This window comes from Mauremys reevesii, linkage group 11 (genome assembly GCF_016161935.1).
Source record: "Mauremys reevesii isolate NIE-2019 linkage group 11, ASM1616193v1, whole genome shotgun sequence".
Taxonomy (NCBI): Eukaryota; Metazoa; Chordata; order Testudines; family Geoemydidae; genus Mauremys; species Mauremys reevesii.
The window spans coordinates 70,721,785-70,747,905 of NC_052633.1; the positions used below are offsets into that span (position 1 = coordinate 70,721,785).

Sequence of the window (26,121 nt, forward strand, 5' to 3'; positions counted from 1 at the left end):
ATTCCCATTAGGATATACCTTGGGTTTTTGTTCAGGAAAAAGGAGTCCTTCATGTTAGTTCTGGTGGTCTCATACTAGCAAAGTGGCAAACCAGCAATCTATTGCCATGGATGCTTAGATTGCAGGTAGCTCTTGCCAGCTCTTGAGAGGTCCCTTGGTGTCATTGCAGCTTTCTGGCTTATTCCTAATAATAATAAATATTCTGGTATTCTGCTGTAGTGATTTAAGCCATGGCAATAACAGAAATGCAGGCATTGCTGTTTAGAGCCATCACCTCAGGACAGCATTGCACGTGTTCTAAGAGATTACAAAAAGACTTGAATTCTTCTACTCAGTGAAAGATGGGACATGATCTACTTTTGGGAAGCTCACAAGTAGATTCATTTAGCAACAGATCCTAATCAAATCCATGCTTCTTTGTAAATGATGTTGCATTATTATATATGAATATTTAATATTCCAGTCACACTCGGAGACCCCAGTCAGGAGCGAGACCTCATTTTGTTAGGTGCAGTACAAACATATACGGATACAAGTTCAGTGTTTCAAAGAGCTTAAGATCTAAGACGACAAGTGACATACGACAGTGGTGGGGAGAGGGACCCAGTCAAATGTATATGAAGTTTTACATACACAAATACACTTCTTTTGTTGTTGTTATAAATAGATAAAATATTGGTCTGATTCTTAAAACTGGTAAGAACCTACAGCTTTGGTTGACTTCATTGAGGTTTGTATTGTGGTAGTGTCAAGAGACACCAACTGAGTCTGATGGTTCATAAGAATGTACCATGGGTCAAACCAATGGACCATCTAGCCCACTATTCTGATTTCTGACAGTGGCAAGTGCTAGATGCTTCAGAGGGAATGAAGAAAACAGGGCAATTATTAAATGATCCATCACTTATTGTCCAGTCCAGCATCTAGTCAGATATTTAGGGACATCCAGAGCATGGAATTGCATCTTTGACTATCTTGGCTAATGGCCATTGATGGACCTGTCCTATCCTCCATGAATGTATCTTTTTCTTTTTTCTTTTTTCTTTTTTTTGGAAACCAGTTATACTTTTGGCCTTCACGTCATTCCCTGGCAATGAGATTCACACACTGAAGTACTTCTTCACCAAATGCACAATCCTTTTGTTTTGTTTTAAACCCGATGCCTATTAATTTCATTGTGTGCCTCCAGCTTCTTGTGTTATGTGAAAGAATGAATAACACTTCCCTATTCACTTACTCCACATAACTCATAACTTTATAGACATCTATCGTAATCTCTTTTCTAAGATGAACAGTCCCAGTCTTTTTAATCTCTCCTCATATGGAAGATGTTTCGTACCCTTGATAATTTTTCTTGTCCTTCTCTGCACATTTTCCAATTCTAATATATCTTTTTTTTAAGATGAGGTGACCGGAACTGCAGGCAGTGTTCAAGGTGTGGATGTATCATGGATTATATAGTGGCATTATGATATTTTCTGTCTATCTCTTTCGTAATGGTTCCTAACATTCCGTTTAGTTTTTTTGACTGCCGAATGCACATTAAGTGGATGTTTTCAGAGAACGATCTATGATGTCTGCAAGATCTTTCTTGAATGTAACAGCTAATTTAGACCCCATCATCTTGTATGTATATATGGAATTATGTTTTCCAATATGCATTACTCTGCGCTTATTCACATTGGCATTTCATCTACCATTTCGTTTCCCCAGCACTCAGTTTTGTGAGATCCCTTTGTAACACTTTTCAGGCAGCTTTGCACTTAGCTATCTTGAATAATTTTTTCTCATCCACAATTTTTTTCCACATCATGTATGAATATGTTAAACTGCACAGGTCCCAGTACATATTCTTGGGAACCTCACCATTTTCCTCTCTAATCTGAAAATTAACCATTTATTCCTACCCTTTGTTTCCTGTCTTTTAACCAGTTACTGATCCATGTGAGAAGCTTTCCACTTATTCCATGCCTGCTTACTTTACTTAAGAGCCTTTGGTGGGGAACCTTGTCAAAGGCTTTCTGAAAGTCCAAATGCACTATATCAACTGGATAACCTTTGTCCACATGCTTGTTGACACCCTCAAAGAATTCCAATAGATTGGTGAGGCATGACTTCCCTTTCCAAAAGCAGTGTTGACTCTTCCCCAATATATTGTGTTCATCTATGTTTCTGATCTATTCTTTACTATAGTTTCAGCCATTTTGCCTGGTACTGAAGTTAGGTTTACTGGCCTGTACTTTCTAGGATTGCCTCTGGAATCTTCTTTTTTTAAAAAATTGGCATTACATTAGCTATCCTTCAGTCATTTGGTACAGAGGCTGATTTAAGCAATAGGTTACATACCTCAGTTAGTAGTTCTGTAATTTCACATTTGAGTTCTTTCAGACCTCTTGAGTGAATGCCATCTGGTCCTGGTGACTTACCAATTTTTAATGTATCAATTTCTTCCAAAACTTCCTCAACTGAGACCTCAGTCTGGGACAGTTGCTCAGATTTGTCACCTGAAAGAATGGCTCAGGTGTGGGAATCCCCCTGACATCCTCTGCAGTGAAGACGATGCACAGAATTCATTTAGCTTCTCCGGAAATGTTAGTCTTTCTTGTGTGCTCCTTTAGCACCTTGAGCATTGCACTTGACCCTATAGAATTTCAGAGTGAGGAATTTGGATGTCCTCTGCACGTCTGGAAATCCAGCTAGGAGTCTTCACCATCCTGTCCATCAAACTTTCATCAATTTGTTGATTTCATATAGGCTTTACGACGGTGAGAATGAGGAGGCGCTTGAAGCAGAGAATCATGGCTAGAATTGGGTGACAATTTTTAACAAACTTTTTTTGTGTGTAAAAGGGCCCTTTTAAAAAAAATAAATAATTATTTTTGTGTAAAACTTTGTGAACATTTTATTTTCTGAAAATTTCCTTCATTTTCTGGATATTTTTTCAGAACTGATGGAAAAACATCATAGACAATTTTTTTTGGTTTGTTTTTTGTTTGTTTTTAATTTTTTTAAACAATATAAGTCCTCTAATTGTGTTTGCAAGGCGCTTTCATTCTGTGACGTATGTGTGTGGAGGGCAGGGGTGGCTCTAGGAATTCTGCTGCCCCAAGCAGGGCGGCACGCCGCGGGGGGCACTCTGGCAGTTGCCGGTCCCGCGGCTCCGGGGGACCTCTTGCAGACATGCCTGCGGAGGGTCCGCTGGTCCCGCGGCTCCGGTGGAGCATCCGCAGTCATGCCTGCGGGAGGTCCACCGGAGCCGCGGGACCAGCGGACCCTCCACAGTCATGCCTGCGGGAGGTCCACCGGAGCGGCATGCCATCCCAAGCGCGCGCTTGGCGCACTGGGGTCTGGAGCCGGCCCTGGTGGAGGGGAGGGGATTTAGAGAAAAGCAACAAAAATGAGTAGCAGAGTGTGTGGAAATGACTCATGAGGAAAGACTAAAAGAACAAAACTTTGTTTGGATAAACCACTAATAGGGGTGGTAGGAACAAGATTAATTTCTGGAAGCATTAGAACCATGTACGACACCCCCCCCCCCCCATACAAGGGAATTAAAACAGGTATGGTAGGTGGGTTATAACTTGGAGTTAAGTAATGCAATTTAAGAAAAGGAAAACGTAGGCTGGGGATCAGGTGAAACAGCCTAATGGTGAGATCTAACATATGCTGACGGAAATTGTGCTTCAAAGACTATCCTAAAACTGGAATGGAGAAAGCCCTTGAAAAGAATGCCCTAGAGAAGAAAATCTCCAACTGTTTGGAAGAATGGACTACTTGATCTTTTAGCTCTTCCAATTTCTCCATTTCTGTATACTATGAATCTCTAGTTCTTGGTGCACTGTTGATGCTGGGATGTATTTTGAGTTAAGTATAGCTGTTGCCCCAGTGCAGTATAAAGAAGTTTAATTAGTCCAAACTTTCCAAAGAATTTCTTCCCATGGGCACTACAGACTCTGTTCTCAAATGTAAACCGGTGTAGCATCATTCACCTCAGTGGTGGTGTGCCAGTTTACATTAGCTCACGATCTGGCCCATGAGGGTCAAAATTCACCAAGACTTTTTTTCTTCCATTTGCATTTGAATTACTCTAGCATTTCAGCCTAATGCTGAAGACAATGCTGTCTAATGGAAGCTTTTTTCAGCAAATTTAGGGGATTAAAGGCCTCACTGAATTTAATAAAACCATGAGTTTGGTAATTCAAATTATTACTGATCACTAAGGACATTGTTTTCTCAATAATTCAGCACTGTAATTGATATTGATTTCTGCTTTTTGTAGAAAATTCCTAAGCAGGAGACTTGAAAGAACAGAAAATGAAAGAAAAAATGAGGGAGGCAAGTGATTTCAGCAAGAAATAATGATTCTCAACTACAAAAAGCATTGCTATTGCATAACCCTTCATGTCAATAACAGACTTGCAAGTGATGCAGAGTTGAAAACTATTTCACTCTTTATTGCCTGGTGTAATTATCAATCAATACAACCAAGGCACAAGTTGATGAAGATTACATTTACAAGGCAGTGCTCAAGATTTTACCCATGCATTTTCCATTTACTTTTATTCTTAATCTAACCTTTTTTTGAACACCGCCACCCCCGAAAATCCCACAGTTGCAATCACTGGTACACGCCAGCCTTGGGAGCAATACTGGATTCACTAGTATAGACAAGTATCAGGGTGTAGCCGTGTTAGTCTCTATCCACAAAAACAACAAGGAGTCTGATGGCACCTTAAATACTAACAGATTTATTTGGGCATAAGCTTTCCTGGGTAAAAAACCTCACTTCTTCAGATAAATGGAGTGAAAGTTACAGATACAGGCATTATATAATGACACATGAAGACAAGGAGTTACCTCACAAGTGGAGAACCAGTGTTGACAGGGCTAATTCGATCAGGGTGGATGTAGTCCACTCCCAATAATAGATGAGGAGGGGTCAATTCCAGGAGAGGCAAAGTTGCTTTTGTAATGAGCCAGCCACTCCCAGTCCCAATTCAAGCCCAAATTAATGGTGTTAAATTTGCAAATAAATTTTAGTTCTGCTGTTTCTCTTTGAAGTCTCTTTCTAAAGTGTTTTTGTTCAAGAATAGTTACTTTTAAATCTGTAACTTTCACTCCATGCATCTGAAGAAGTGAGGTTTTTTACCCACGAAAGCTTATGCCCAAATAAATCTGTTAGTCTTTAAGGTGCCACCGGACTCCTTGTTGTTTTAGTATAGACAAGGCTCCAGTGGCCACTGAAATTCCTACCACTGTCATGTACAGCAATTTGACTGCAGCCCATGTACCTGAGCGAATTTTGATCTAGCTTGCACAAATAACGATAACAGTGAAGCTATGCAGCATAAGTTGCAGCTACTCAAGTAGCTTCACTGCTATTGTTCATGCTAGCTAGAGCAAAGATATCTCGGCTACATCTACCCCTGCTGCAGTCACACCTCTAACTGCAGTGTAGATGTACCTGTAGAGGTTGAATGTGTATGTGACACAATGACCAAGCTCTCTCTCCAGCCAGTGCGGTGCTATAGGTGTACAAGACACAGACATATAAACACTTGTGGCTGCAGGAGCCTTATCTACACTATAATATTTCCAGTGCTGCTGGCGCTGGTAGTAGCAGTGGGAATTTCATTGAAAATGGGTCAGCACAGAGTAGACAAAGCCTTAAGGGGTGTCCCCACTTAAAAATTAGCCACAAGGCTTTGAAAATTCGCCAGAGGTTTGGGTTGGGATTTTCCTAAGAACCGAATGGAGTTACATGTCCAAGGATTTTGGGGCACCTTATTCTCCTAGGCTCCTTTGAAAATGTCAGACGAAGACCATATCTATACTACATGTGCTAGAGATGCACAGCCGCAGCGCTGTAGCTAGGCTGTTGTAGTGCCATAGAGTAGATCAGGGGTGGGCAAACTACGGCCCACGGGCCACATCCGGCCCTCAGCTCCCACCAGAGAATGGAGTCGGGGTTTGCCCTGCTCCACACAGATCCCAGGAAGCAGCCAGCATGACCCACTTCTGGCTCGAAGCCCCCCTGGCTCCTATGTAGTATGCAGAGGCCTGGCCAGGCAGCTCTGCGCACCGCCCCATCTGCAGGCACTGCCCCCGCAGCTCCCATTGGCTGTGGTTCCCACCCAACGGGAGCTGCAGGGGTGATGCCTGCAGACGAGGCAGCGTGCAGAGCTGCCTGGCTGCACCTCAGAGCTGGAGGGGGAACATGCCTCCGGGAGCTGCTTGTGGCAAGCGCCGCCCAGAGCCTACATCCCTGTGCCCCCCGGAGACCCAATGTGTCCCTCAGGCCAAAAAATTTGCCCACCCCAGCATAGATGCTAACTACAGCATCAGTGTAGTTAATGCACCTCCCTGAGTGGAGGTAGGTAGGTCAACAGAAAAATTCTCCCATCGACTAGCTGGGTCTGCACCAGTGGTTAGATCGGTTTAGCTATGAGGCTGAGTGCTGTAGATATGTCAACCTAACCTGTAAGTATAGACCAGGCCTTAAAACATTCCACCCTTCATTCAAGTGTGTGTATCCAAGCTTACACTTAAAAGTTAGGTCAACATAGCTATGGCAGTCAATCTACACCCCGGAGCTATGCCCACCTAACACCCCCACCCCACCCCCGGTGTAGATGCAGCTAGGTTGACAGAACAATGCTTCCGTCAACCTAGCTCCCATCACGTGGTGAAGTGATGTTTCTTCAGTGATGGAAAACCCATTCCAAAGTCTGCGTCTACGCCGTGGAGTTCTGCCGATATAGCTAAAGTGCCGTACCTGCATTGCTAAGTCCCCTGTAACAGGGTATGCTGCCGGCTGCGCAGCTGGAGAAGATGCAAGGCCGGGCCTGCCTTCAATGTCTTCTCCTCAAGAAAAAACAAAACATTCCGCCAGGCCTTCTAACCCAGCCCCCACTCCCTTCCTCAGAGACCACTGCAGGAGACCCTCTCTCTCGGCAGCTTCATTCTGTAGTGTCCCTTCCTAGGTCTGCCCTCACTGAAACTCCCTCTGACCCTTTATAGCCCAGGAGCAGCTCTGCCCCCTTCATTGGCTCAACTAGGAGAACCTGCTCAAGCACAGGGGAGCTGGACCGACTTCAAGCACAGAAACGACCCGCCCTGTCACATCCCTGTCGTATAGATATAGCCTTAGATAAATTATAAATCAATCCATGGATTTTCTTAACTGCTCCTAGGTACTCACACACTTCAGAGCTCTCGGTCTGAGTCTTCTGCCATATGTAATCCTCAGCAACCTAATGCTAATACTCTTGTGCTCTGATAATTATCTCCTCTATTCAGGTATCTCTAAAGCAACATACCGGGGTATTTTATCTAAGAGAACTTTTTTCTTTTTTTGTTTTGTTTTAATATATAATCTGCAACCCTTTACAATTCAAACAGGCTGCTCAGCCCAAGTGCAGTCTGAAGCAAAGCTGAATGTCAACATGGCAACCTAGAGTGAAAACAGTAAAAACGACATGTTTATTGTAACAGACTGGGTGGTATTGGTGTGCCACTGCCCTCTACTGGATGGAATCAGAACTACTCAATTATATCATGTAGTCTGTATAGCTAAGGTGAAATGGGGAATTTCCTTTAGCTGATGTGGTAGGGCCTGTGCTGTTTTGGAGCAGAAGGATCTGAGTTCTATCCCTGCTGCTGTTGTGAAGTTCCAAGTTCCCCTGGCAAGCAGCATGGTGATAACAGTGAAGTCACAGGTGGCCATGGATTGGATACAGTGTTATCAAAATTACGCTTATGAAGAGGCCCCTCGGTGTTGCCTGCCAACCGAGGGTATTCTATCACTGCCTTCCATTGTCAGTGTAAAGGCCTTTTTCAGCTTAGCCACTCATCGGCAGGTAACATCAGAATCATCCTGATGTTATTTACTATATCAAATGATTGGAACTGGATACTGTATACCCGATAATGCTGGCAGTCCAGTGTCATCCTCTGTATTCTGCAATGGTTTAGTCACCAATTGTGCAGATTGTTAATTGAAATCATCTGGTATCTCTACTTTAATATGAAGGGAATGTGATTTAACACTGGATCATTTTCTCCCAGAAGAGCTGTCCTTTCACTCCATGCAGTGTAGAATGCTGGTGTGTCTGGGTCTTTCATAGGGGAATGTTTCTTGCAACCTCACCAGGGGTCAAACACAAGTAGTCCCTTAATGAACATCCCTCTAAAGTATTATTGTCTACGTTCAACAGAGAGGAGAGTTGCTCTAAATCACAGTGCCTGAACCTACCACCCACTAGCCGTTACTTATCGCCATCAATTGCCAGGAGGATTATTAGAGGTCCCAACTGAAATCAAAGCCCTACTCTGCTTGGGGCTGTATATGCACATAGTGAGAGAGTTTAGAATCTAAGTACACGGCAGACAAAGGATGGGAGTGGAAATATAGAGGTGAAGTGACTTGCCCAAGGTCAAATCATAGGTCAGATCCCGGAAGAGAACCCAGGGCTCCTTTGTCCCACTTCCATACCCTAACCACTGAACCATACTCTAGCCTTACTTTGCCTGATCTTGTGTATGTAACTTCAGCTCCTCTCTCTATACACTCCACTCATTCCTTTCCCCTACATTTTGGAGTTGCAACTGAGTGTTGTCTTTGTTCTTTCCCAAAGCTCAGTTTCGGGGGGATCCCAGTCCCAGGAAAGCCAGGAACCTTTCTGAAGAAAAATTTCCTTGGATGCATCGAGAACCTTTATTACAATGGAGTCAATATAATTGACCTGGCAAAAAGGCGTAAACCTCAGATCTACACTGTGGTGAGAATCAGATATGTCTGTTTTTCTTCTTTGATTCATCACTTCCTTCCAATCCCAGCTTTTGACAAGTGCTGTCCCTCCTGCCAAATGATAGCAGATTAGATAAGACCTTTATGTGGATAGTTAGTTAAAAGGATATTCACCTAGGCTGCTGCAACACCAAGAGAGCTGTTCAAAGGTACATGCACAAATTAGCTGGTTTTACTCATTTCCAGCTATATTTGAGTCTGGGGAAGCTGAGTTGGAGGAAAGTTTTGACTCCTTCTCCTAGTGAATTAAATTAGGATCGAAGTCCCTGGGTCTCTCAAAAGATTCTCTTAGGCCATCTAAAGTAATAAAAGCAATAGAGTCAGATTCTGATGCTCTTACTGACTCTGAATAAAACCTTATTCCCTGAGTCGTCTCGCTGCTATTCATTGTGAGAGGGTATCAAAATCTGGCCCATAGCTTGGGTTTACCTTGCTGGAGCGGGGGGGGGGTGTGTGGAAATTGCCACACTTATTTTCAAATATGTTTCAATTCTTCACTCGTACCCCACCACCTCCATATATCGGAAATGTTGAGTTTTGGAAATTGTTCACAAACTCTATAGCCGGGGCAATAAGGAAAAGAGTCTGAGGGAAATGTTATCAAAATGTTTTTCTGGGATTATTTTTTTTTTAATCTTGAAAGTCACAATTTCACTGAAATTTCAAAATGTGAAACATCTCAACTAGCTCTATTTATCTTATCTAAAAGAGTAAGGAACAGTAAAAGAAATATACATATTAGAAACATTGGACCTGTTGTAGGAAGTGTCTCATGAATTTACATGTTCCAGGAACAAACTGAGGGACCCTTAACTTCATAAGGAAAGAAAACGGTACACTCTACTCTCATGTTCAGGATTTAAAAAAAAAACACTATTGTGATTGTTTTTATATCGTGAGTGATTTACTCATGCTGCATGTCTTTGGAATGTTGAACAATAGTATTTCCTTGGAGAACTTACCGCATACATCTGTAAAAATAGGGCCAAACACTGAGGCAAAATGTTCACTTTTAAAGGAACTTGGGAGTGATTCAGCCCTAAGTATCAAAAGACACACATCAGTATGTTTTATCCAGGCATTAAATATGTTTTTTTGTCACAATGTGGGTCTTTTTTGGAGTCTTTGAGCTGGGAAGAATGACAACACTTCAACTCCAAAGGCACAGATCTGTTGGTGGAAAAAGTAAAATCCTGCTTGATCAGAGGAATGCCCCCCAAAATGTCTGCACCTAGTGCAAAGGACAGAAAATGCAGACTGGCAATATAGACCCTCCATTTAGACAGTACGCTTGGATGGTGCATTTTATTATCATTGCACTTGTCCTTTTCTGCAACTCATTTGTAGTCACTGGACTTGCAATAAATGTCCTTTGGGAAAGGCCTTGAGACAATGAGGCAATATGTCTCTTCTGAACTGGAATTTGCCTTTAGATTTCCCTGTTCAACCTGTAACCGTTCTGCTTGGTCATCCCATGCAATGTTAGTGACTATCTGCTTTCTCTCCGGGAAGCTTTTTCTTTCCATTCTGGTACATTTTCCATTTCAGTCCTTGACTTTGATGACTGTCATATAGAGTCCCTGCATCCCCTCTCTTAACTGTTCATTGTTTTGGGTAGGAAAATGCTGTCCATCTTCCATAACCATCAGCAGCACCACCACCACTTTGTGATGACATCTCATGTTCACCAAGTGTCCCTGGGTGGCTTTTACAAACACTTAAAATAAATCACCCAGTCTCTTAGACTAATTGTAGCTGCTGGGGCAGATTTTATGCACTGCTCCACTCCTTTTATGTTGCCCAGACAGTGGAAAGGGAGTGGAGACTGGCCAGCTTTGGGGGGGTCCACAGCTGGTGTAAAGCTACCTCGTATGCAAGCCTCCCATCAGTTCTTGACCCACATGGCGGAGCAGGGGTATGGACAGAGCATGATGATAAGAACATAAGAATGGCCACACTGGGTCAGACCAAAGGTCCATCTAGCCCAGGATCCTGTCTTCCAACAGTGGCCAATGCCAGGTGCTTCAGAGGGAATGAACAGAACAGGTAATCATCAATTGAGCCATCCCCTGTTGCTATTCCCAGCTCCTGGCAAGCAGAGGCTAGGGACACCATCCCTGCCCATCCTGGCTAATCTCCATTGATGGACCTGTCCTCCATGAACTTACCTAGTTCTTTTTTTAACCCAGCTATAATCTTGGCCTTCACACCATCCTCTGGCAAAGAGTTCCACAGGTTGATGCACTCTGGCACTCCCCAGCTTGTGGATGGTCACTGAGGCACCATCTCTAGCTAGTACAGATTAGAGGGCCGGCAGTAAGTGAGAAAACTGTAACCAGCCCTCATCTCTGCTGCATCCATCAGAAGCTGGACACAACAGAACATCTGGCCTCCTGGTTCTACCCCATATTTACCTAGTCTTAGGCTTTTGGCCTACAGTTTAGCCTTTAGTGAGATCACCCAGACTTTCAGACCTGTGTGAAAGAGACCTTGAGTAGAAAATGGCGGGGAAGTAGATTGGGAGTAGGAAAGATGAAAAGACAGTTCTTGAGTTTCTTGACACTCTGCTATTGTTTTTGTTCACTTACAATAGGGAATGTTCCCCTCCCCATTCCCCAGATTCATAAATTTATTGATGTATTTTTTTAAATAGCAGAGAGAAACCCCAGTCTATTTGCGATCTGAGAGGAAAATGTCAGGCTTTTCCATTTCCTATTGTAAACAGGTGTAGTCAGCCCCCTTGTGCTTGAAATTCCATGTCCGCTTGCCATGCTGAATCTGGGAATGACACTTCAGCATAGTGAGGGATGTGGTGACACACAAATGCATCACTGTGCTCCCTGGGGAAATAACCAATTGCCAGCATCAACCAGTGAGGAGAAATGCCTAGTGACAGGAGAATGTAAGCTAATAATTCATTCCTTTCCAAACACGCTATTCTGTTAAGTTGAATTGAGGCACTATCATCTTGAGAAGAATCTGCTTGTCTATACTCGGTCTCCTTCTGCCTAAGCACTATGATAAGCATTCATTATTACCTCTCAAAATTAGGCCAGTCATTTCTAAAGATCCCAAGTAGCGCTTACAGGTCAGAGAGCTGGAAAACAAAACATTTTTTTTTACTTGTACACTGAGGAACAATGTGTTGGAGCCATTGAGAGAAAACAGACTTGGATCACCACAATGCTTTCCCAGCTCTCAATTTTCCAGAGTGCACCATAACTTCTGCAGCGGCAGGTGGGACCATAGGGGGGGAAAATGCTGAAACTGCATCCTGGCCTACCACAAGACCCCTGGTGATGGATAGTTAGGCAGAGTCCAGTTCACTTTGGTTTTCCGCTAGAATTTTCCTCTCCATCACCTTTGCCTCCTTTTTCACAGCCCCTTCAAGCAGAATGTGAACTAAATGATGTCTGAATCAAACTCTGAATCCCACAGCATTTGAGCAGGCTCAGAATGAGGCCAAGTGAGTCCTTTATAGCTGTAGTTCCCAAACTGTTGATTGCGACTCTGAAACAATAACCTTTTTTTCCTGTTCCCAACTGTCTTACACTTTAATGTCTCAGTAGCTCTTTATAAGTGTTGGGAACATGGCCTTCGGTTAGCTAGCAGATGGGGTAGAGATCCTGCTGGCTACGACACTGACGTTTCTCAGGGCACCCCAGGGCTGTGATTCAACTTGTTGCCACCTTCCTCCAGTGTAAGGGAGTCTTGTGTGCCCAGCTGGGTGTGAGCTCCCTATCACAAGCAGCCTGTCAGCCAATCAAGCATTCTCTGTACCAGTCCTGCTGGTTGACAACAGATGCACCCAGTCGCTGACTCCCTTCAAAATGTCCTCCTGTGGTATCTGGCCCCTGATCACTGAAATCCCAGCTCCTCCATTCCCCAGGGATCAGAGAACCCCAGTTTACCAGTTTCACCTTAGAGCACCGCTCCTGTATCACACAGAGAACTTGAATCCAATTATAGTAAAACAAAAGGAAATTTATTTTTAAAAAAGAGCAGAGATTCAAATAGAAACCAGTGTGAGTGATGGAAACAGATGGTTACATTAACAACAAAATCATAACATGCAAACTAGGGCCTATGCTTATTAATAGTCACCTTTCCTAGTGAATAATGTAGATTGTCACTCCCAAGTTCAGTCTTTTGCAGTATTTGCTGGCCCCAGGGAGCCAGGACTTGGTCTGTCATAAAACATCCTTACACATCAAGATACCTCTTCAGTGAATGGATGCAGAGTGTCTTTCTCCACCCTGTGCTATACTGATTTTTTGTTGTTGCGGGGGAGTCTTTATTCACAGATAGGGCCATCCTCTTACTGTCATATCATTCCTTTTCACTTTCAAGTCATTTCAATATTTATAGTTTACCTTTGATAGTTTTCCATTGACTTTTCAAGGTTGTTGCAATGATGGACAATAGCACAAGGTATTACATAATTAGTCAGGTGGAGGGGGTCACAACAGTGATACATATAATTTCCTGGTGACTCAATTTCATTCCAAGAATGTATAGTTATGTTATTCCTTAAACATTACAGTATACGCATCTCACAATGATTAAGAGTAGCAATAAGTTACAAGCTTTCACTAGAGACGTCACCTGCTGCCCTTTATGGCTAGATACCATGAAATTATTAGTTGTTACCATGATATTCAAGCAGTTAAGGATGCCAAAGCAACCCCCCATTCTGATTAAATGACCATGTGTTTTAAAGTCTCCTCCAAATCGTGCGTGATCAGTAATCTACATAGTACTCTCTCTATATATACCTAGTGTAGGAGGGAGGGTTGAATTTACTCAGCCAGGGTTAGGGGCTGGAATCTGAGCTATTCATTCCCATTGTTTAAGCCAGGGGTAGGCAACACGTGAGCTGATTTTCAGTGACCCTCACACTGCCTGGGTCCTGGCCACCGGTCCAGGGGGCTCTGCATTTTAATTTAATTTTAAATGAAGCTTCTTAAACATTTAAAAAACCTTATTTACTTTACATACAACAATAGTTTAGTTATATATTATAGACTTATAGAAAGAGACCGTCTAAAAACGTTAAAATGTATTACTGGCACGTGAAACCTTAAATCAGAGTGAATAAACGAAGACTCGGCACAGCACTTCTGAAAGGTTGCCGACCCCTGGTTTAAGCTATTAGTCAGTCCCCTTTGGCCTTATCATATTGTGACTCAAAGAGTTTAAAGGGGAAAACAAATTCAATGAAGAAACTAATAAAAAAAAAGTTGATCAGAATTGCTTTGCAGGCACTTTTCTATTTTAAAGTGGATATTGCTGAGTATTAATAATAATAATAATAAAAATCTCCTTACTATTAAGTTTTGTTCCAGAGAATAAAATCTAATAAACCACAGACAAGTTTACCCTGGATTGGCATAAAGCAAAAGCCAGGGTTGTGATAATTCACAAATTCAGCTAACTCATCCGTTATGTTCACTCCTCAGTAAGGTGAATTTGAAAGACCGGCTTTAGCCTTGCAAGCCTTGTCAAAGGAAGGAGACTATTGAGTGATCTATAGATTTGTTTAATTATTTTTTTCTTGCTGTGCCTCCCTCCCTTGCTTGGGCGCTCTCCCCAGAAGGAATGATTTATAATTTTTCAAATCAGCTTTATAGCTGCTTCTGTCATTTGCAGCCGAGTCTCAGCTACGGACGCATAGTATAGGGCGATAATGTTCAGTTACTGCAAGTGCAAAGGCTGTAAAATCTTTTGTTACAATGTTGGCCTGTGACCTTAAAGCTCAGGAGGCTGAGATAAAGAAAACTCAGAGCTGTTTAGCCAAGCATATAATCCCCCGGAGTCCCACAGGGAAAATACTTTAGTCTATTGAATGCTTTATTTTGGTTAAATGATACTTTTCCTTGTAGGGACCCAATCTCTAAATAAATAAATAAAGCCAGCATGACCCTCCTCTACTCTGTTATTAATACACATGAGGCCATCTCGTATGCTTGGATAATCTCAGCTCTGTCCACTTACCAGCCATCTGACCTCTCCCTGTAACTCTCCCTAGATAAAACATATCTCTGCTTTATTGGATACTATCCTCAAAGTGGCTAATGGACAGAATAAAGATCCCCTGTTCCTTCAGGGGAAGTGAGAGCTCAGAAATATTCTTTGCTCTCCCTATTCACGCAATGGGCTCGGTCTGCATCTCTTTGGTAGGCTAAACATAGAGGGTTCTTGTTCAGGTGACTGTTCTGATGTATCAGCATTGGTTCATCTGGCCATCTGCCTCATCCTACTGCTACTGTAGCAGTTTCCCCATTTCTTCAAAAACAGCTAGGACTAGGTAAAGCCAAAAAAAAAAGCTGAATGGTTCATTAATGTTTATTCTTCTAGGGTTTGATTTAAAGCCCTGAGAAGTCATTGGACAGAGGCCAGTTGGCTTTGGATTAGGGTCATGGCCTTCAGAATCATCTGGTCCTCTGTGTGGTATCACATTTGTATCCCAATCAATTATATGGCAACAGTATCCTCAAGTTGGGTCTCGTAGAAAAATATTTCATCTCTTCCTTGAACACTAAAGTGCTGTTTTCTGCTATGATTTCAACTGTTCAATCAACATCTTTCCCAAATTAGGACACACTCACCCCGCTATGTCTCTCCTGCCAATATAGAGAGTGATAGAACACTGCTGTAAGAGGTGAGGGTCAGAACAACATTTGCCTAGGAAATATTTAAACATCTCCATTTTATTCTATAGATTTAGAGAGTTCCACTTGTAATAACAGTAAGAGCCCCTTTGAATAGATTTCATTACTTATTAAAGGCACAGTTAATCAGTTTGGAGACGTCGGAGTCAATGGAATTCTCAAATGCCTGATGATAGTTAGCTGGTGTTTCTAGCAGCTGTACATAACTGATCCTCCTCCTATCTCTAGAGACTAGACTCTTCTTATCCTATTTCCCTGCCAATGAACATTTACTTTTCAGTTAAACTGGGCTAATTTGTAAAATCAACTGTTTGCTGAAAGTCTTGTATGCACTCGAGAGGGTTCCAAAACTGCCGCCAACGGGGTCTGATGAAATGTAGGTTTATAGGGAATTGTTTATTTTTGACTAGACCCAGTGGAATAACTTTTTTGCAAATTTAACCCCTTTTATTTTGCAAAGCTTTCCCACTTTAGTAGATGAAGTATTCCACATAGTATGATTCACATACTATTCTTTGCAGCTAGCTGTAGGCAGGTCCTTTAAACATTGGAATCTTGTCAGCTCTATGACGTTAAGGAGGCTTGGTCTAGATTAGTATGTGGATGGGAGACCAATCAAAATCAGTTGGTACTGGTAATTCAGTAAGTAACTGAATTTCATCTGGGTAAATACTGAACTCTTACCTTAGCATGCTGCTAAGAGGTGTTGTGCTGACTTTCCGATGAGACAGAAAAGTGTGCTTGAAGCACTTAAGATCCCACAATATATTTTTCACATATGGGGACATTTACTCCAATATCCTGACCAAATTCGAACTCAGGTAAATTACATTCTGCTTAGTTAAAATCCTGTATATAAATTCAATCAGATGACGTATACTTGACTTTCTAAGTTTATCAGGGCAGATCTATTAGTGAAGGTAACTGCATTGACATTCATGGAGCTGCACTGGTTTATACCAGAAGTTAATTTGGCCCATTCTGAAATTTTGCTGTGCACTGTGAAACGCTTGGTTTATTCTGGGGTGCATTTGAGCCAGTTAGTAATGGTTGCAAAGAATTTGGAGACAAATCCATATCTAAACTCTAGCTTCATTTTGCCATGCTGTGCCATGTAAAGATTAGCACCCGGCTTGCTGCTCATGAAGCAAATAGCTCACTTCTTCTAATGAGAGATGGGGGTGAAGGCTCAGAAAAAATATGAACGGCACTGAACATTCTCTCTGAGCTCAAGCCTATGTATGTTTTTAGTGGTTTGACTAACTTTTTTGTAGAATTAGTTTAAATATTTTCAATGTAAAAATTTCAATGACAATTTTTTTCTGCATTTTTAATTTTGACTATAAACATATGAAAATATTGAGCAAATTTTCAGTTTTTCTTGGCATTAGTCCAGTCAGTTTACCTATTTGTTCATGTAATTGTCGTGTTTTTGTGCCTTATGGTTTTGGCTGAGGCCAGAAGTGGAAATATCCCAAGAAAAGTAGTCCTTCTGGTATCTCCTACTTAGATGAAACCAAGATACACTAGAAGCTTTTAAAAGGTTATGGGGAAATTTCCATCCCAGCTCCAAGATGATTGAGGCTTAGATAAGTTTGGATATTTTTCGGATAAGAACACCTAAATCTTCATTCTGACTGGACATTCCCTCTGTTTTCTTTTCCCATTGCTTGTTTTGGTACAAACTGTTCATCACCTAGAAAAAAATAATCCATCAAGAGTTTATTTCATCCAGTAAGATATTAATTCTCTTTCTGGCACTTTATTAATTTCCAGTATAAAATAAGACTAGAAAGGGTCTTGAAAATGATAGGATATTGTTCTATTACCTGTCTTGTCATTTAAAGAAGGGATTCCCCAAGCCCCATATCAGTCACGTACATATCAGTCACGTATTGTTCATTATAATTATCCTGTTAGAATGAGATATCAGCTCTAATGAGAGGCTGTACTGTGGAGAAAGCATTTCACTTGAATGTGTTGATCAGATTTCAGTCCATATTTTACAAAGCTTCTTGGTTCCATGCAAGCTGGTTGCAGCAATTTTCTAGATTTGAAGAAATGTGATTAGGTAAATATGTTTTGGCCTCCTTAATCATTAAATTTTTATCTGACTGGAATGGCCTGGCTAGATAATCAGCATGGAATATGGCTGAAAAAACCCAATAGGGTATCATCTTCTCCTCCTGGCTGCAATAAGATCTGAGATAATATCCAGAATGGAACTATTCCGGTAGGTCAGTACCTAACTTCTCAAGTAGTCCCCCTGATTTCAGTGAGAGTGCTGGCAGGGTAAGGCACTAAACAACCTAAGTATACCATTGAAAATGAGTTTGATTTTAACTTGGCGGTCATAATTTTGTTGTGCATGCAGCATTGTAATAACTTCCCAGAAATTGTTTCTGTATAGGCAACAGTGGGAAGGATGTGGGTAAGAGTGGCCTGTGCCATCCTTCATAACCATTATTAAGCAGAATGAGATCATCCAAGGATTCATTTCTACATCGTTTTGTGGAGTAATGAGACTATGTCCTAGAGACTGGTCTAAGAACATTGGCCATGTTCCACTTTGGGTGCTTACATTCTGCCTACTCCTGTAGTTTTAATGTAATAAATTATTCATCCTAACAAACTAGTTTTTAATTTTAATAGTTCATAAATGCTAATACCTTTCAGCCCCGAGGTGGCTGCATTTTAGTGGTGGGAAAACTTGCAATTAGGATGACATTTAGGGTAGTGCTCTTCATTCACAATGATCACAAAGCACATTAGAGGAGCAATTTTGTTCACTACTGCAGAAGTGCAGGTGCTCTGGGGTGAGACATGATGGCTGTTTAACAGTACACAACAAAATGATACAGTAGTTTTCTGTCCCCTTTGAATATTGGGAGGTGCTAAATAAATCCAAGGGATCATTATTTTTTTACAGCTTGGTAGATATACATGTAAAATAAGAAAAAAATACATGGTGAGGTTTTTCACACACTGCCCCAACACAAATTCTACTATCTAAATGCACAGAAACCACTGTATGTATAATCTCTGGAACAACTGATCTGGTAGACAAAAGAGTTTGATCCTATTCCCATTTTGGTCAATGCCAAAACATCCCTTCTCGAGCTAAGCTGAAACAGGATCAGGTCCACAATTACGTCTCAGCAAGAAACTTGCTAGCGTAAACCTATGTATATGACATAAATGTACAATGTTTAGAACTCCTATGGGAGAGCAAAATAATCCCCAAATCAAGGCCGGCTTTCAGAGTATGTGTTTAAAGCAGCTGGCAGGTCTCCAAATGAAAAAAAAAAACTGCCCGACATGTTTGCTTCTTATTGTTTTTTAGGGCAACGTGACTTTTTCCTGCTCAGAATCACCAATTGTTCCCATCACCTTTGACAGCGCCAGCAGCAGCTATTTGCTTTTACCTGGCACCCCCCAGATTGATGGGCTGTCAGTCAGCTTCCAGTTTCGAACGTGGAACAAAGACGGGCTGTTTCTGTCCACGGAGCTGTCTGAAGATTCCGGAGTTCTCCTGCTTTACCTTCACACTGGCAGGTTGACACTTGTCATACAGAAAGTGGCAGAAAACTCCATGGAGATCAGTGCAGGTACTTTCATTGGCCCCTCTTTCCTGTGCCTGTTTCTAATCTGTGGGGCCAGCCATATTGAAAGAGAGAACAACCACCTGAGGGACGGTCTGATCTTGTTTTTCCTTATCAAACTGAACCTGATCTTTGGAGCAATAATACCAGGATTCTCTACGTTAATGCTGGGCCTGACCCAAGGAAGCTTGGATCTGGGTAGCTCTGGCCTAAATCTGCTTAACAACAATTTTCTTTACAGTCAGCCTAAATTTTCCGTAGAAAACCAGACTCACTAACTTCCATTCCTCCACAGAGAAGTAGTGAAAATCCCATCCTTTGAGCTATTAAAAATGATGGGCTAGATCCTTGAGTTTGATTGAACTCCATTTCCCAAAGGGCCTGAAAGGACTGGGTAAAACTGGCTCTAATCCACCTCTATCCCTCCCCCTGGGACCCCAACAATAATGGAGCCAGTTGGGGTCAGTTCGACCCCTGCCACAATTTAGGGAAACCCTATGGCTCCTCTCAGTTTGTGCCTGATTGCAATGACTCGCAGAGCTAAGCCCCTTTCCCTAGGCCATACCCCCATACACCCCCTCATTGGGAGCTGCCAAGAGGAGGTGGTGCAGAGGTTGCAGTGCTTGATCAACAGTGTGGGAGGATTCCTTAGTGCCAGGGGAATCTAGTTGGCCACTTAAGCCAGCTCTGAGGCTACTTTACACAGCTGGAATGGCACAAAGCAGACTTTAATAGGGCCAAGAATGGGGAAAAATACTCTTAAAATAGAATGTATGGAAAAGCTCTGTAATGGCTCCTTTGGCTAACTAATAGGCCTGTTCTCATTCTGTGATAGATCCAAGCACAGTCTGGGCAGGTCTCATGCAGGCTTCCTATTATAGCACTGTTCATGCCTCCCAAGCATGACCTAGAGCATTCCCATCATTAGAATTGTGAAGAAACTGGGACTTGTAGGAGATGTGGCAAATTCATTTTCACTTGGGATCTGAACTCAGACTTCCCAAGGCAAATGAAGAGTGCGCTGGTAGATTAGACATTTTAAAAACAACAACAAAAAACCCATTAGCCAAAAAGTAGTAGTAAATAAAATGATCAGCAACATTAAAATATGCCGTATAGACACTGGACCTGGACAAATCCCCGACTCTTAAAGGGAGCCAAGTTCTTCCTTTGATGACCTTTAACAGGGAAGAGTTGGTCAGATAGAACCCTGGTGTTCAGGATGTGCAGCTCTGCACAGAACCTCTTCAAGAAGCTGGCTAAAGTCTCAGGTTGCCCCCAAGTAAAGGTTGAACACAGAGCTTTCATCCTGCCTTGCAATGAAGTTGTTTGTGAAGGTGGGAGAAAGTCAAATTACTTTGCTTGTTTAATATGGTTGTGAAATCATTAACCTGAGATAGCCATGTCACCGGTATTTTGAGCTACATTCACACGAAAAGCATGGGAAAATTGCAAATGTCCACATCTCCCTGCAAAGGCATTTTTGTTCAAAAATAGACCCAATTCCAGCCCCAATTTGACCTATCTTCTCTTGAACAATTTTCAGACCTTAACAACATTTTTCACTTAAAAATAGTCCTATTCTTGGTTGAAAATTGGTCCATTTTTCCTGGAAAATTAGCCTGTTTTTCCGTGGAAAATGTGCATTCTGTAGCAAAAGCTTTTATGGAAATAGTCTCATTTCCTGGCTCCTAATTAAGTGATTACCCCCACACAGTTTTTGCATTTAGTTTTCAATTGTTAATATGCCTCTACTTATCACTAAAATCCTTTTTACTTCCTCCAAAAAGCAATGTTAATATGAGAATCCCATTAGCAAGCGTAAATATCAGAAGTCCCGTTCTGATCTTGCTTGCACCAGTTTTACTCTGGCACGCCTCTGTTGATTGCAGTTAAGTTTTGATTTACACTAGTGTAAGTACAGTCAGAATCATGTCCAGTGACTTGTAAGGCTGTCGGGATAGATGACCTGGGATTCTTACACGTTACAACATTTGAAGGGTCATAATTCTGACATAGCAGCAAAGAGTCCTGTGGCACCTTATAGACTAGCAGACGTATTGGAGCATGAGCTTTCGTGGGTGAATACCCACTTCGTCGGATGCAAGGGGGTATTCACCCACGAAAGCTCATGCTCCAATACGTCTGTTAGTCTATAAGGTGCCACAGGACTCTTTGCTGCTCTTACAGATCCAGACTAACACGGCTACCCCTCTGAATTCTGACACAGATTCACAGAGTAAAGAAGCAAAGGGTCAGTTTGTCTCCAGCCTTGCACAGGTGTGCAAAAGAGAGAAGACACAATTAGCAATATCCCCAGGAATGTTCCCTATAGAAGTGGCTGTGCAGAGTGATACTCTTGGCTTCCAAGGAACACTGTCATCAAACACAATGCACATTAGCCTCCATATAGCCAGATGATATTTTAACTTTATTAAACCTTATTTGGGAGGGGGGATTTTCCAAAGTGCCAAAGGGGTTTAGGAACACATGTCCCTTTGAAAGCCAGTGGGTCTTGAAAATCTCTCCACTTTCTGTTCTATTCCAAAGCACTTCCAGAGGTAATGGTCTAAGCAGAGAAGCATCAAATCATCAGCTCAGCTGGTTACTTCCTGCTGCCTGCTCTTTGCATTCCCAGCCAGGCTGTTTCATTATTCCCCATGCAGTGGGAGACTGAACATGAAGGAGGCTTGGTGAACACCACTGCCACCACTTCCTCCTTCCCTCTTCTCCTTTACGCTCCGCATTTGTCTTCCAGGCAGCAATCTCCATGACGGGCTCTGGCATTCAGTTAACATAAACGCCAGAAGGCATCGTATCACCCTGACTCTGGATAATGACGTCGCCGCAGCTGCTCACGCAACCACTCTCTTGCAGATCTATTCTGGGAACAGCTACTATTTCGGAGGTAGGTTGTGTCAGATGGATTTCACCTTCTAGGGACGGAGCTTTGAAAGGCTGTTTCTTCCACTGCATTGTGTGGCAGGGAGTTGGGAGCTGGAATCTCAGGCTCTTGTCCCGTGCTGGTGTGCAGTCTGTTGTATGAGAAGGTAAGGTAAGGTAATAAGGTAATAATTGGAGATATACCAATCTCCTAGAAGGGAAAGACCTTGTTTCATTGAGTCCAGTCCCCCCTTCAGCAGGGACCAATTTTTGCCCCAGATCCCTAAGTGGCCCCCTCAAGGATTGAACTCACAACCCTGGGTTTAGCAGGCCAATGCTCAAACCACTGAGCTATCCCTCCCCCCAACAGAAGACTGCTGTGGGGCACAAGTGAACGTGAGAGAGAAGAAAGCAGTAAACAAACCAATATGGATGAAAGAGAGTGACTCCCATCAGCCAATGGGGTATACAACCAATACCTCTTCCGCTGCTACATAGCTAGGCTCCCCATCACAGCTTTGTATGCCAAATCCATCTTTGCTCCTTAAATAACTACAACCATGCTTAACTTGGGAGCCCAATATAGGTCTTACTGAGGAACCCTTCCAGTGAGCTCCTGTATTTATGAGCAGCCCCATTGAACTTAATAGGGCTGTTTGCATTAGTAAGGGTTCCATCATTTGGCCCACCTCTGAATTGATTGGCCTCCTCATTGAATGTAGAGGTTACGGTGCCATTACGTTTTAACAGAGAGAGTAAGAAAAAAAAAAGCGTGTTGAAAGATGTGACCAAGCTGGGACAGAATACAAAACTTTCTATTCTGCCTGCCCTCTTTTGAATTAAAAAGGAATACAAGTGAATAAGCAAACAAGACCGTTAGCTGGAGATCTTTAGGACAGGTCATCCTTTACACAGCTATATTCCAGAAAAGATGCAGAGTATTACAAAATAAAAGTTTGGATCAAGGGATATAGTTTTATGGAGTGGTTTTAGGGAGGGGACAGAGAGGCAGGACTCCTGGGTTCTGCTTTTTTGGCTCTACCACTTTGAGTTTCGGTGAGGCACTTAACATCTCTCTCTCAACCCATCTCTGAAGTGAGTGTAAAGATGCGGGGGTGTTATGAAGCTTTCACATGACAGACACCACATATGCTTAAATCAGAAAATCTGCCTTTTTTAGCTAATGTAAAGATTTCTGTGTTTTACAGAAAGTGCCTCTTATGGTTTGTCAATCATAAGTGATACAAGGTGAGTGAGGCAATATCTTTTGTTAGACCAGCTTCTCTTGGTGAGAGAGACTTTGAGCTTAGAGCTCTGTGTCAGTTCAAAAGCTTATCTCTCACACCAACAGAAGTTGGTCCAATATAAGAGATTCCCTCACCTGTCTTGTCCAAACATAGAGGCAGATGCACTGGTCTCTGCTCTCTTTTCCTTCCTAGCTGGCCATCGGATTTCATCCACGTTCCTTGCCCTGACAGAATCTAGGGTGACCAGATGTCCCAATTTTATAGGGACAGTCCCAATTTGGGGGGCTTTTTCTTATATAGGCTCCTATTACTCCATCCCCACCCCACCCCCATCCCGATTTTTTACACTTGCTATCTGGTCACCCTAGCAGAATCTGACCCATAATAATTTTAAAATTTTGCATGGTGTTTGATCTGGGAGGAGACAAAAGAGCATTTAAAGAAGACAAAAGAGCGTTTCACTGTGCTCAGCACGTCGGTAGCCCTTGCACCTGGTTTCCTTGGCTGACTGCTCTCTTTCTGTATTACCATAGGATTTATATCACACAAGCTTGTTCAGGGCAAGGAAAGAAAACAATAGGAATAATTAGATCTCAAGGTCTTCCATCAGGAAATCCCAACAGAAATAAATGCTCATTTTAACACGCTTCTTCATTCTTTTTCTTTCCCTTCCTTCCCTTTTGTCCCACAGGGTGCCCTGACAATTTCACCGATTCCCAATGTTTAAATCCCATTACTGCTTTTCAAGGCTGCATGAGGCTCATCTTTATTGATAACCAGCCCAAGGACCTCATTTTAGTTCAGCAAGGTTCCCTGGGGAATTTTAGTGATTTACACATTGATCTGTGTGACATCAAAGACAGGTAATTATTGTCTTTTTTTTCTCATTGTATTTGTTCTTTTTTTTTTCATCCTAGCAGTTTATAAGTACAGGTGGCTTTAAGTGAAAATTCTAATCAACATTACAGATATTAGGCATAATAGAGCTGCTAATAGAAAATATCACTGCAAAAATAGAGGGACTGCAGGGGAAATAGTTTAAATTACAGGAGGCTCTCTTAACATTGGCTCACAGGAAATAGAGTATGCAAATTCAATCAAGCTACAGATTTGTGAAGGGATTAAATTTTATGCATAAACAACATTTGATTGCTTTGAAGTTTAAAAGGAATGGGAGAGAGAAGGAGAAATTTATTTGATTCATCAAAACATGTCATCTCCTTAATGTACTCACTGTTTTGTTTAAATAGATCATTTATAATTTTCTTGTTAGACTGTACGACATACCGCATTTATAATAGTGGTCTGGCACATTGCACTGGCATATTACAAAGTCAATAGGACTGAAAAATAATTGAGTGTCTGCATCTACCAAGGACAGACCTGAGCCAAAATCCTGCTCTGAATCCTGCTCAACTTGGGATCTGTATCCAGGGCTGATTGTGGGGGACTGCTTTAATATAAGGAAAAATGCAATGCAGTAGTTTTTCATGGGTTTCACAATTTTTCACCTCTGCGCAAATGTTTTGAATGTGTGTATCACTTTGAAGTAGTTATATGAACATAGTATGTATTGGTTATTCATACTATAGGCTCTAATTTTATTTTGTGAATCTGAACCTTCTTCTGGAAACTTAAATTGGAAGAGATTAGAATATCAAGGTTCTTGTTATGTCCTTCAGGAACTTAAGGAAACAGTTCTAAAGCTTTCTTACTATCTTGAAGCCTAGAGGTGAAAGAGGATTTACGGTGTCATTGATCGTTTGAGGTGGGGCTAGTGGGTGGAATCAATTGTCATTGAATATTGAAGAGATTGGATTGGGTGGAATGGTCAAGAGATTGGGGATTGGTTTTCTGGAATCAAGAAACTTCTAGAAGGTGGGCAGTTCATCTAATAATCTGGTTCCTTATAAAACTGACTAGGCCCTCTGTCTTCAGTTCCCTAAGTGGTAGTTTCTTATTCGAAATGTCGTAAATATTAAAACTGCTGATCAAAACTGCTACCATGTTGCTCGTGTTTAAGGATTACCAAATGTCAACATATGAATTTAACAGACTCAATATACCAGATAAGATTGACTGGATTGGTAAGAAATAAGTAGTTGAAATGAAATAATAAAAAGAGATAATGCTGTGTTGAGGGTTGTTAAATAGCAAGATAGAAATGATTTGTGGCCTTTTTAGAAAATCAGAATCATTGAATTCAAGACCAAATGTGCCATTTAATACTTTTGTCTATTAAAGTGGAAGAGGAGAACACCGATGTATTTGATGGGCCTACTGTGCACCTCTTCCAATGCCATTGTTGTCATTGTTACACAATCACAACAATAAGCCTGTTCCAATCCTTCCTGCAGTTTCTGTTCATCTTCAGTGGCCAAAAGAGGCCAAACATCAATCTGTGATCATGCCATAATAACAATGGAAAGGCAAAACCATGAACTTGATAAGAAAGTTTTCAACCTTATTGGATGCTAACAATCATGTGGACAAGGGGAATCCAGTGAACATAGTGTACCTAGATTTCCAGAAAGCCTTTGACAAGGTCCTTCACCAAACTGATTTTGTCTGACGGTGTTGGCAAGAAGTGCGCCTCTGAGATGCACTATTTTGTCAAGGTCAAAACTCCCTTCTAAGGGGAACTGTAATTTGGGATCATCTCTGGTATACCAATTCCATCTTTTCAAAAACTTGCAAGTGAGAGGACCATAATTTGAGTACATGTAAGCAGCAGGTGTGCCTTTTGGTGGGGCGATGATTCCTTTTTGACTCACCAGCCCCCCTGTTTGCCAACAGCTGGCGAAGCGGGAATTGCCTTGGAATCCTCACTCCCCAGTACCTATCCAGATTTCCTGGTGAAGAGGAGACCACTTGCCTCCTCTGACCCCCAGGACCTGGCCACTGACCCT

The 26,121-nt window shown here is 41.9% G+C and overlaps 1 protein-coding gene across 7 annotated transcripts in view; it reads left to right on the forward strand.

The window, feature by feature from the left end:
• CNTNAP5 (contactin associated protein family member 5) overlaps nucleotides 1–26,121 on the forward strand; it is a 397,960-nt gene that overhangs the window by 195,685 nt on the left and 176,154 nt on the right. For 5 of the 7 annotated variants that reach the window (XM_039494759.1, XM_039494757.1, XM_039494758.1 and 2 more), the window contains 4 exons: nucleotides 8,637–8,780; nucleotides 18,824–19,088; nucleotides 21,841–21,990; nucleotides 23,904–24,075. In XM_039494759.1, the coding sequence (XP_039350693.1) occupies nucleotides 8,637–8,780; nucleotides 18,824–19,088; nucleotides 21,841–21,990; nucleotides 23,904–24,075 (731 nt within the window). The remainder of the gene's footprint in view (nucleotides 1–8,636; nucleotides 8,781–18,823; nucleotides 19,089–21,840; nucleotides 21,991–23,903; nucleotides 24,076–26,121) is intronic. The other 2 variants (XM_039494760.1, XM_039494764.1) reach the window with 1 other exon arrangement.